The 12,873-nt window shown below is 35.8% G+C and overlaps 1 protein-coding gene across 1 annotated transcript in view; it reads right to left on the bottom strand.

Moving 5' to 3' along the window:
• The window catches only part of CFTR (cystic fibrosis transmembrane conductance regulator), a 181,167-nt gene that overhangs the window by 69,321 nt on the left and 98,973 nt on the right, over positions 1 to 12,873 (bottom strand). Inside the window, exons 14-16 of the mRNA XM_013963305.2 lie at positions 11,370 to 11,456; positions 8,987 to 9,713; positions 6,949 to 7,077 (exon numbers count right to left, since the gene is read on the bottom strand). Of these exons, the coding sequence (XP_013818759.2) occupies positions 6,949 to 7,077; positions 8,987 to 9,713; positions 11,370 to 11,456 (943 nt within the window). The remainder of the gene's footprint in view (positions 1 to 6,948; positions 7,078 to 8,986; positions 9,714 to 11,369; positions 11,457 to 12,873) is intronic.

Below are 12,873 nucleotides of genomic sequence, written 5' to 3'. Positions count from 1 at the left end.
TTTCTGCATGTCTGAATACTTTTTATCTTTCAGGTGTCAACTAAATGTCATTTCTTCAGGAAGACCTTCCTGTCCTCTTTGCCCAGCTTTATTTTAGCCCACTATTTATCTCTTTCTGGAACTCTCTACATTCTGTGATTATTTCCATCAAAATTTATTTACCATCCATCTTCTCCCTCAGAAAGTGCTTCATAAGATCAAGGAGGAGCCATCTGTCCTCTTTCCCATTGCATGCTTAGCTTAGTGTCTATAACAGTATCCAAGAGACAGTAGGCATTCAGTAAATCTATCCTTAATAAACAAAGGAAGGGATGAATAAGAAGATACTTAAAAAACACAAATGTTTTTCATTTTAAAACATTTAAATACAAAATGGAAATTATATAATTTTATATATAATTTAAATAAAATTATTTAAACAGAAAGAAATTATATACTAATCACATAGAAAACATTTTAAAATGCAGATGACATTTTATGTAGTATAAAGAACCAGAAACAATTCATAAGTTCTGTACATATATAGAATTCAGAGCTACCTTCCAAGCCACACAAGATCTATGTATAAATGAAGACTTATTAAAACAGTATTGGTATTTTGAGCTTTCACCAAAGGAATACAGCATTATGAATTCTGTTTACACTGTAAACATAAGTACATTGGTGTAATCCATTGGTATGTTCTGTTTTGTTCTTCACTGTAAACAGAGCATATAGAATCATGCTTGGCATATTGAAAGAACTTGAAAAATATGTGTTGAATGAGTAAGTGGCTGAATGAATGAGTAAAGAGTAAGAGGCAGTAAGAGTAAAGTGACACCTTGTCAAGACTTAATCACAGATTTCAATGCTTTGCAGGTTAAATCATGCCCTAAAACATAGACCCTTGCTAAGCAATACTGCCTTGAAAGTATTACTATCAAAAAGGTATAACTATCATTAAGGTATTATGGGAGCATATTCTATATTGAGGGATTCCTCATTAAGATACAAAGAGGACAGACTTTGCTGCTGCACAGCACACAGGTTCTTCCCAGAGCAGGGATTAAACTCCTGTCTCCTATATCACCAGGCGGATTCTTTACCACCAAGCCACCAGGGAAGCCCCTACTAAGCCTGTGCTTTAAAACCCGGGAGCTACAACTACTGAGTTCCATGTGCCCTAGAGCCTGCAATCAGCAACAAGAAAAACCACTGCAATGAGAAGCCCATATACTTCAACTTAGAGAGCAGTCCCCGCTCACCACAGCTACACACTAAAAAAGCCTGCACAACAATGAAGATGCAGAACAGCCAAAAATTAATAAATAAATTGTAAAAAATAAAATACTTAAAAAAAAGAAACAGAGAGGAAGTCATATAAGAATAGTACATAGCAGTTCTCTAACATATTTCTTAAAACACAGGAATAAAAGGACTAAACATGATCTTTAGTTATTTGAGGCAACAATAATATCTCTGGTTGTTGCAAAAGAAAAGGTGGGCACTGCCTCCTTTATTATTTGCATTTCTTTTCTATCTAGTCAATGATGCGCTGCCAAATAGGAGCACTAGAGAGACCAACATAATAGAAATTTTAAAGCCTGTATCCTTGGTTCTAATATCTAAGAACTTAACAGAAGATACTATGCTATCATAAAGAAAACAGCACAAAAATATAAAGGTATACTGATTCACTTAATAAATTAACACACTATTGATAAATTGTTGTTGTTCAGTAGCTAAGTCATGTCTGACTGCAACCTCATGAACTGCAGCACGCCAGGCTTCCCTGTCCTTCACTATCTGTTGGGGTTTGTTCAAACACATCCATTCAGTGAGTAATGTCATTCAACCATCTCATCCTGTCTCCCTCTTCTCCCTTCTTGCCCTCAATCTTTCCCAGCATCAGTCTTTTCCAGTGAGCTGTCTAATTGTAGTAAGTAGCAAAAGTATTTTGGAGCTTCAGGTTCAGCACCAATCATTATAAAGAATATTCAGGTTTCATTTCCTTTAGGATCAACTGATTTGATCTCCTTGCTATCCAAGGGAATCTCAAGAATCTTCTCCAGCACAACAATTTAAAAGCATCAGTTCTTCGGTGCTCAGCCTTCTTGGCAACTCTCATATTCATACATGACTACTGGAAAAACCATAGCTTTGACTACACAGACCTTTGTTGGCAAAGTGATATCTCTGCTTTTTAATATGCTGTCTAGGTTTGTTTGGCCTTGGAGTACAAAATGAAGAAGAGCTAAGGCTAACAGTTTTGCCAAAGAACATGCTGGTCATAAAAAAAACACCCTCTTCCAACAACACAAGACCTGTCTCTGCACACGGACATCACCAGATGGTTAATACCGAAATAAGACTGCAGCCAAAGATGGAGAAGCTCTGTACAGTCAGCAAAAACAAGACCAGGAGCTAACTGTGGCTTAGATCATGAACTCCTTTTTGCAAAATTAAGACTTAAATTGAAGAACATAGGGAAAACCACTACACCATTCAGGTATAACCTAAATCAAATCCCTTGTGACTATACAGTGGAAGTGACAAATAGATTCAAGGGATTAGACCTGATTGAATGCCTGAAGAACTATAGACAGAGGTTTCTAACACTGTACGGGAGGCTGTGATCAAAACCATCCTCAAGAAAAAGAAATGCAATAAGGCAAAATGGTTGTTTGAGGAGGCCTGACAAATAGCTGAGAAAAGAAGAGAAACTAAAGGCAAAGGAGAAAAGGAACTATATGCCCATTTGGATGCAGAGTTCCAGAGAATAGCAAGGAGAGAAAAGAAAGCCCTTTAAGTGAACAAGGCAAAGAAGTAGAGGAAAACAACAGAATGGGAAAGACTAGAGATCTCTTCAAGAAAATTAGAGATACCAAGGGAACACTTCATGCAAAGATGGAAACAATAAAGGACAGAAACTAAATGGACCTAACAGAAGCAGAAGATATTAAGAAGAGGTGGCAAGAATGCACAGAAGACCCACTTGACTTCACATTTCCAGGATGTCTGGCTCCAGGTGAGCAATCATATCATCATGATTATCTGGGTCATGAAGATCTTTTTTGTATAGTTTGTCTGTGTATTCTTGCCACCTCTTCTTAACACCTTCTGCTTCTGTTAGGTCCATACCATTTCTGTCCTTTACTTTGCATGAAATGTTCCCTAGTATACCTATGGCTGTTCATGTTTATGTATGGCAGAAACCAACACAATATTGTAAAGAAATTATCCTTCAGTTAAAAATAAATACATTAAAAAAATAAAACCTCTGCAAAAACCGATTCTATAAAATTATAATTCTATATAATCAAAATTATAATTATATATACTACAAATCTACATCGAAGTATGGCCCCTGTGAAAACTAAAAATGGATACATCACTTTCACAAGGGAAGAAGTGGATCTTAACTTTTCTTTCGGTCTCTGATCATGTTGAGTATGAAGCTCTATTAAACAATGTTTAAAAGATCTAAACTATCTTCCTGGATTAGTACCTGTACTATAATGCAAAGCACACATGAGATATTTCAGTGGTAGTGAGAAAGGGCCCACTGGTATCAAGAAAGGAGCTTAGTCTAAAAGAAAAATTATGTAAATTTTGATTCAAAGAATATGAGGGAACTGTGAACATCTGAATGATTTGTTTAGCTGTATAACTATGCACATAATGAAAATGGTCACTATTTGTCTACTATCACTAAGTTTTTGTTATTCAAAATTTTGAGAGTCAGTTAATTGGAAATGCTTCAGGACATTGACCCAAAAAGAATCATCATTTATCATATTCTATCTTGCCTAGAAAATTACATTATCATTTTTTTTCCTACAAAAAGACAAATTTTTGCAATAATTGTGAGAGTTCAATCAATAATGGGAAGTCTAAGGCAATGGCACCCCACTCCAGTACTCTTGCCTGGAAATCCCATGGACGAAGGAGTCTGGTGGGCTGCAGTCCATGGGGTCACTAAGAGATGGACACGACTGAGCAACTTCACTTTCACTTTTCACTTTCATGCACTGGAGAAGGAAATGGCAACCCACTCCAGTGTTCTTGCCTGGAGAATCCCAGGGACGGGGGAGCCTGGTGGGCGGCTGTCTCTGGGGTCGCACAGAGTCGGGCACGACTGAAGCGACGCAGCAGCAGCAGCAGCATACCACATTTACATCCTGTGTTATAGTTTGGATTCCAGCCTGAAGACAAAGGACCACTGTCATCTTGAGTAAGTGAGCTAATAATATTGTACATGTGCTCAGTGGCTCAATGCTCAGTCACTAATTAATTGACTATACACTGTTTTGAAAGGTGTATAAGTTCAGCTCTATAGCTTTGCATGGGCAAGGGTCTTGTAAGTGAATATAAATCACTACCACATTCACAGAACCATTTTTTCTCATAAAACTAAAGACATTCAAGCAATGTTGATCTTCAATGAAAAGGTTCAAATTATTAACAAAGGGCTAGTTTGAGATTAAATGTGACACAGGAATGAGTTTCATTCACATTAATGGTGGTCATTTGGCATAACTGGCAGAGATTAATGAGGTAAATTAAAAATACATTTCAATGAAATTTGTTACTCATGTAAGAGGGTCAAGTTACTCATCCCCATATTTTCATTAAAGTATAAAAGGAATTATTGAAAATTTCACTATATCTCTGCTGTGGACTTGTTCGCTTCAAATTAGCTTGAGCTTCATAATGATGATAGACGTTAAGGATATTAGTCAGAATAGCAACTAACATGTCTCACTATGTGCCAAGCCCTACAGTAAGTGCTTTATAATCATCTCTTCACTCACAGAAATGACCTATGAAGTGGGTACTATTACAACCTCCATTTTATAGATGAGGAAACTGAGGCTCAAGAGAGGTTATCTAACTTGTTCGGTGTTAATAGTGTTAAGAACACAGAATTAAAATTCACAGCCAGGTCAGTTTGATTCCAGAGGTGGCACTCTGCTGTACTATACCTCACATCCAGCCTCCATTTGTTTTATTAATGTAAAAATAATAGGAGAGCAAAAGATATCATCAAAACTCAAAGATCAAATGGAAACCAACACTTTATAGGTAAGTTCAGTTCAGTCTCTCAGTCGTGTCTGACTCTTTGCAACCCCATGAATCACAGCACGCCAGGCCTCCCTGTCCATCACCAACTCCCGGAGTTCACTCAGACTCACGTCCATCAAGTCAGTGATGCCATCCAGCCATCTCATCCTCTGTCATCCCCTTCTCCTCCTGCCCCCAATCCCTCCCAGCATCAGTCTTTTCCAATGAGTCAACTCTTCGCATGAGGTGGCCAAAGTACTGGAGTTTCAGCTTTAGCATCATTCCTTCCAAAGAAATCCCAGGGCTGATAAGTAAAGTGGTATATAAAACTTTGGGTATATACCTTTAGATATTTTCCACTACTTGGTCAGGGAAGGGTGATAACATTTTATGTAGACTTCTTAATTGAGGTTAGAAACAACCTAATAAGGCAACAGGAACTTCTCTGGTGGCTCAGTGGTAAAGATTCTGCCTGCCAATGCAGGAGATGTGGGTTCAATCCCGGAGTCAAAAAGATCCCTTCAAGGAGGAGATGACAACCCACTCTAGTATACTTGCCTGGGAAATCCCATAGACAGTGAAGCCTGGCGGGCTCCAGTCCGTGGGGTGGCAAAAGAGTTGGACACGACTTAAGTGACTAAACAAGAAGACAATGACGGAGTTTTAAGCTTGGGTTTTGTGTATGCATAGAACTATATGCACTCAGGAGAGGCAATACTTCACCCAGGTCATATCTCCCCTGAAGGCAACCTGGGTCTTTATGTTGGACTCAGGCTCTACAGTGGGAGACATCCAGCAGTATCCTCTGAGATTTACCTAGTGTGGTCATACAAGGCTGAATCCAATCCAGATGTGTTTTCCAGTACCCACATAGTGTTCACTTGCTTGTTTTACTTTAACCAACAACCCACATTAAAAAAGCAGAAAATGTTTACAGGAAAAAAAGAAATCTGTATCTTCAACTTATGTTATTAAATAAGTTTTAGTGAAACTGATCCCAGATTTCCTTATGGAAAGCCATTGGCTGGTTTTGAGTTACAATTGCCTCCTTTAGACAATCAAAGGGTATTCTCCATCCTGCCTCAAAGCCACTTTACCCGTAGACATTCTCTGCCAAGCCTCTTTTAACATTTAAGTAGCTCCTCCTGACCTAGAGAAAAACCTCATCTATCAACTAGATTCAGAAACCTCTTACCTGGTGCTGAACTGGGGATGTACTACCCCCTCTTTTATTTTAACCTGGTGATTTGATGTATCTCTTTTCCAGGGGCACGGTAAAGAGATCACAACGGTGGCGTGAAAACAAAAAAATTCTGAAGCAAATGGGTGATCTGAATCTTTGAAAGGCTTGTTTAAAATGGTTGCAAAGCCACTAATACATATTTATTTAATTTTGTGAGGAAGTAGTATTTTAAAGGTGGTGATTCATCATCAGCATATTTAATAATATTAGAATCAAATGAGTTTAAAATTTAGTACAAATAATTTTCTTTGTTAATTTCAATTCATACAGAATATCCTACTTTGAGGTTTTGAATCACTCCATTAAAAACTCTTCATATAGAAAATACATGCTTAAGTATATTTTATATACTATGTATGAAGTAACAAAATAATTTTATAATATAAAATTACATATATACATATACACATATTTATGTATATGTATGGAGAAGGAAATGGCAACCCACTCCAGTAGTCTTGCCTGGGAAACCCATGGACAGAGAAGCCTGGCGGGCTACAGTCCATAGGGTTGCAAAAAGTCAGGCACAATTAAATCAACTTAGCACGCATGCACACATACAAGTATACATAAGTATACATGTGTGTACATATATATATCCTCCCAAACTATTCCCAATTAACTTTAAATCACATTAATATGTTATAACAGAAAATTCTTACCTCAACCAGAAACACAACTAAGCACCAAATTAGCACAAACATTAAGCTCTTGTGGACAGTAACATATCGAAGGTATGTGTTCCAGGTAGTCACTGCTGGTATGTTCTCCACATCATCAAAAAAGCAATCCTGTTAAAAAAAAAAAATCCTGGTTATTATAATGAGACAATATAATTTCAAACAACAATTGTGGTCTTATTTTGAATGTGAGGAAATAAAGAAATATTACTATCTAAAACTAAGTGAATTTCAATGAATATAAACCATTATGAATGACACATGCTATGTTACTTCACAGCCAGTAAAACTGGAGCAAGATAGCTTTCTGCAAAAATAAGAAACACTGCAATTCTTTAAACTGTGAACATAGTATCACTGACAATACAACTGTATTGTTTTAGGACAATTTTACTATTTTAATGCTTAACAGTGTCACATATTTTATCAATAAATGGTACTAGTGAATTGAAGCTTCCCAGAATCCCCCTGACTTAACTCTTTCCTTTGTGGGGGGCGGGGTCCATGGATTACAGTTTGGAATTTTGCCAGCTCTAGTGGTCTTACAATAGACCTGAAGCCTGCCTGATGCTTTTACATTTCGTAGTAGCTAGGATTCTCTTTCCGAACTATGACTTAAGTTATATAAATCTAACCCTCAGTCTTCATCTGTTATTTGAGAGCTATAATTCAATAATTTGAAGAGAGAAATTCCAGATATTTCAAACAGAAAGGATAGTTTTTTTATTGCCAACAAAATTCACAGAAGAAGTGCTAGAACCTCGGAGAAAAGAACCCTATGAAATCAGAATATGGCACACTGGTTAGGTATAAAGATTTCTAAAGTCAAATAAACCTGGTTTTGATACTGGACTCTACCATTACCCTCCTAGGAGGTGCTTGAATTCAGGCAGCTAAACTTTCCTAAAATTTAGTTTTCTTATCTGTAAATGAGACTAATGACAGGTCCCTTCTATTCTATGTTCATGGCACTAGAAGCGATCAACAAATACTATTATCAGTCAAAGTGATCATCTTTACCATTCAATTTATAGAATCCAGTTTGAGAAATTCATTCAGATTGATAATTACAACCATATAGATAAATTATCTTTCAGGAAACCTTTTTCAAAATTATAGAAACACAAAGTAGGTACTTGAGAGATCACCTATTCTGTTCCCTCATTTAACAAAGAAGAAAACTTTGGCCCTGAGACATTAAATGACATGCGACTTGCCAAAGTTCACACTACTCTTAATTGACCTAAGCTATTAAACATATCAATTGACTATAACACTATTTCATCCAAGGCACTGAAGAAACTTCTCTAGTAAAACTAGAAAATGAAAACTTCCTCTTTCCTACTGCTTCCTATTTTAAGAAAGAAAGCATTTTATTCTTTAGAACTTAATATAAAATACTTTCTACCTGAAAGTTGGCAGTAGTATATGTTGAATTTCACAAACCTTCTTTAAAAGAAACCTGCCCAGAAATCCTATGTATAAAGCCAATTTAAAAGATGAAAAAGCTCAGGTTTAACTAAGTTCAGGCAAGACTGATGTATAAACCAGAAAATTAGTGCTGCTGAGAGACTAGATGTATATATGCCTTAGAGAGGCTACCTGCATACAGAAACATTTTTTAGGCTCTCAATAACTGAAGCTACTATTTGTTTATGTATTTATTTTCACTCCACCTCTTCCTACAGAGGTTTTAAGGGGGTAATGAAACAGATTTATAATAATTCATGATTTTTCTAATTGATAATGATTATTACTGCTTAGAAAAGGAACCAATAATAGCCCTTGCTTTGACTTACATCTTATGGTAAGAGACAAAAGGAAATCCCAAAAGGAAATGGTTGATTCTTCTACATTTTGAAGTTGCTTACATAATATACATACTTTGGACTTCGGGAATCTTAAAAATAAACCTCATCCTAAACTCAAATTTAAGTAACTTTTGCTCTTTACTCTGTATTTCATTCCACTCTGTGGCCAAAAGAAAAAACCAAACACCACACTGATAATTTATACACACCCTTAAATCTTCTTCATTAATTTCTTCACTTATTTCCAAGCCAGTATCTTGAGATAACCGTCTTGAATATATATCTATTTCGGCTAAGCTTGCCTGAGGAGCCAGTGACATTTTTCGTGTGGATGTCGCTGTCTTTCGATGAATGCTCTGACCTTGGTTCACTGAGGAGCAGGTCATAAGGTTCAGAACTGACTGCCTCCTCCCTCCCAGAAGTGTGGGGCCACTGTTGACTGCATTGCTCCGAGGCAGGATCCCCTCTCCAGGTTCAGAATGGGGAACTAAGGATAGTCTTCTCTCTAAAGGCTCATCAGAAGCTCCATCGATACCATTCATTTGTAATGAAGGCTTTTGTACAACTGAAAATTTCCTTATAGAGTTGATTGAATTGAGAATGGAGTTCTTCCTTTTTTCACCAAACTCTCCAGTCTGTTTAAAAGAAGGCTTTTTTGTTTCATTCCAGGACACAGAAGTATCTCCTTCTAATGAGAAACGCCGTAAAGTCTCGGTTATGATTGAATTTCTTCGTTCTGCAGTAAACTGATCGAAAGTGTCACATCCCATGAGCTTCGAGCTGAAGTCAGGCCGCTGATTTTGTAATTCAGAAAATGTCCCATAGAAATAGATGCTACCTTCGTGTAAAATTAATATTTTGTCAGCTTTCTTTAAGTGCTCCATTTTAGAAGTGACCAAAATCCTAGTTTTGTTAGCCATCAATTTACAGACACAGCTTTAAGAATATAAAAATATATAAACATTAATTTTATAAACATTTTATTATAATAGTATATGTATTATATTTTAATACTTTATTAATGTACTCCTATATATAACTTCTATTATAAAATGTTATTATTACACTTAAATAATTCTAAAAGTAAATATTCAATAGTAATTAAGTTGGTACTTCTTGATTAATTATGTCATGAAATACTGTGTTATTTAATTATTATAGTATGCTACACCACAAAGTCGAGTGTTAATGGACCTAAAATGAAATTAAATACCTGACATTAAATAAACATTTGACTTTGAGCAAACTAGTTACCCTTTGGGCTGTGGTTGATTCATCTAGAAAATGAGAGAATCAGATGACCTTTAAGATTCCTTAGAGGCTATATTTCTACATGTCTTCTAAAATGTCAGAACTTTCTTGTTCTCTAAATTTTCTGCTCATTTTCTTTTATATTTTAAGTTGACCACTAATTTAGTCCTCAAAGTTTATACTGTAGAGCAGGACCTAACACATCAGAAAGTAACTATATGCCAATAAAAAGTTAATTTTAAAAACCTTAAGACTAATTTGCTTGTTAAAAAAACAACAATAACCGGAGAATTATATAAGAAATCTCAACTTCCTCCAACAAAATTTCCCTCTTGTGTAGAATTAAATCCTGACTAGAACCATCTAAGGAAGACAAATTTCTTTTAGGCATTAAAACATTATATATTTTATAGAAAGAGCCATAATTCTAGACTACACTTTAACATACTAATACAACCAGTAAAGTTTATATTGGTAAGAAAGTGAAGTGAAGTCACCCAGTCGTGTCCAACTCTTTGCGACCCCATGGACTGTAGCCTATCAGGCCCCTCTGTCCTTGTGATTTTCTAGGCAAGAGTGCTGGAGTGGATTGCCGTTTCCTTCTCCATATTGGTAAGAAGGTATTTATAATTACAGGATTGTAAAAATAGTATCACAGGTATTAAATATAACCAAATTCTAGGAAAGGTGCTTCTAGGAATAATGTGGTAATTTAATACATACATACATCTACATCCTTACTGATTATTTTAAACTACTTCATAGTCTATAAAATCATTTTGATACCTTAAAATCAAGTCATATAACCAACTGCTTCTCTTAGAAACTTCACATACATTGAGCCCTAATGGGAGCTCCAAGAAAATGTACACCCCAAGCTCTGTGCGACTAAGAAAGAGGTTCTGAAGGAGGGATTGAGGTAGACGAATACTTAGAGCATTCACCTATATTAAAACATCAAAACATTCAATTTCTTGGTTCCTTAAGACGTTTACTATTTAAGGAGTAAAACACACAAAAAAGTAAATAAAAAATTTGAGTATAACAATCAATTAAAATAATATAAGCTATGTCACAAGACAGTAATACTATCAAAACTCCATAGACAGTGACAGTTAAAGTACCAGCAATGGGAAAAATTGGTTCAGCATACGGTGGACAGAGAAGTGAAGTGATCTTGACCATGGAGGGAAGATCAGACTTAAGCAGCTAAATTACATAATGCCACACTGAGTCACAGTGGTGGACCTTATTTCTCAAGGAATAATATGTAGCCTATGGAGGTATAGTCATTCTTTCTTGTCTCTTAGAATGAGTATTATAAATTATTCAAGAACATACCTTTCAAATATTTCTTTCTCTGTTAAAACATCTAGATATCCAAAAGGGGAGTCTAACAGGTACAAATCAGCATCTTTGTATACTGCTCTAAAACAGAAAATGAAAATGAAATTAGATTCCTTCAATATTTACCATTTCATTTGGTGTAGATGATTTTAAGTAAATTTAAAAAGATAAGTCACATAGGATTTTTATAATTTTGCACAATACTCCAAAAACTTCTGAGATCGTTTTGCTAAGTGTTAAGTGACATACACTTGCAAAAGTTACAAACTAAATCACACCATACATACAATTTTAAATATTGCCTTAAAAAAGAAAAAGGAAGAAAGAAAACCTTTCAACAATAGTACCTATTTACAGCAAGCACTATGCTATATGCTGGGAATACAATGGTAACAATTGCACAAGCCCTGTTCTCAGCAATCTTGCATTTTGGTGGGGAAACAAAGAAAAGAGAATGTTTCAATCCTGTAAAGTGTCAGAGACAGCAACTAAATCTCAGCACGTAAGTGAAATTATTTTTTTTTATTTTTTTCACTGCTGACTGTTACCAATAAACCGATAGCAGTACCGTGACAACAGTATGATTGATATTGCTCTTTGCTCCTTATAGTCCTAATTTATGGACCATACTCATAAAAGTTCCACAAAAGTGCAGGATGCAAAATTTATAATAACAATGTATACCCACATTATTTTATATTCTAACTTAAAAAATAAAATTTTATGAGCAAGTAAAATCTTCATTAAGTTCATCTTAGGGCAGTAATAAAATGAAGATATGGTCCCATATGAATGGAAATGAGGTAATTTCTTCATAACGTCTAAATTTCTCAACTGTGGTTGTGAGTAATCCTATACCTATACCAACCACATACAATTCAGTGTTTACATATAATTCTCAAAAAAAGAAACTATGTTTAGTCAGCAGGTAACTAAGAGAAATAAAATAATTAAAAACAGAAATGGCAAAAAGTCAAAGCAAAATCTAGAAGGTCATTTGCAATGCAAATTACTTTTGAAAACAACATTCAGGAACTAGACAAAAGACCCCCAACAAAATGTACCCTCAAGAGCTTTCTTCCCATACTCAATTCTTCTCTCTCTCTCCTTCACATTTATAACCAGGTGTTCAGCCACTTCAGTCGTGCCCAACTCTTTGTGACCCCCATGGACCTCAGCCTGCCAGGCTTCTCTGTCCATGGGATTCTCCAGGCAAGAATACTGGAGTGGGTTGCCATTTCCTTCTCCAGGGAATATTCCCAACCCAGGGATCAAACACAGGTGTCCTGAGTCTCCTGCATTGCAAGCAGATTCTTTATCTGCTGAGCCACCAGGGAAGCCCCATTTATGACCAGAGTTTCTTAAGAGGTTAGAAATAACATACGCATCATCCAAAACTGGTCAATACATGACACATTCAGATCAGAAGAGCAATAAACAACTATTTTCTTTAATGCTGCAAACTGTATTTTATAATAAAACTGAATCTTCAACTGGT

This window comes from Capra hircus, chromosome 4, assembly GCF_001704415.2.
Source record: "Capra hircus breed San Clemente chromosome 4, ASM170441v1, whole genome shotgun sequence".
Taxonomy (NCBI): Eukaryota; Metazoa; Chordata; class Mammalia; order Artiodactyla; family Bovidae; genus Capra; species Capra hircus.
This window is presented reverse-complemented; position numbering and strand designations above follow the sequence as displayed.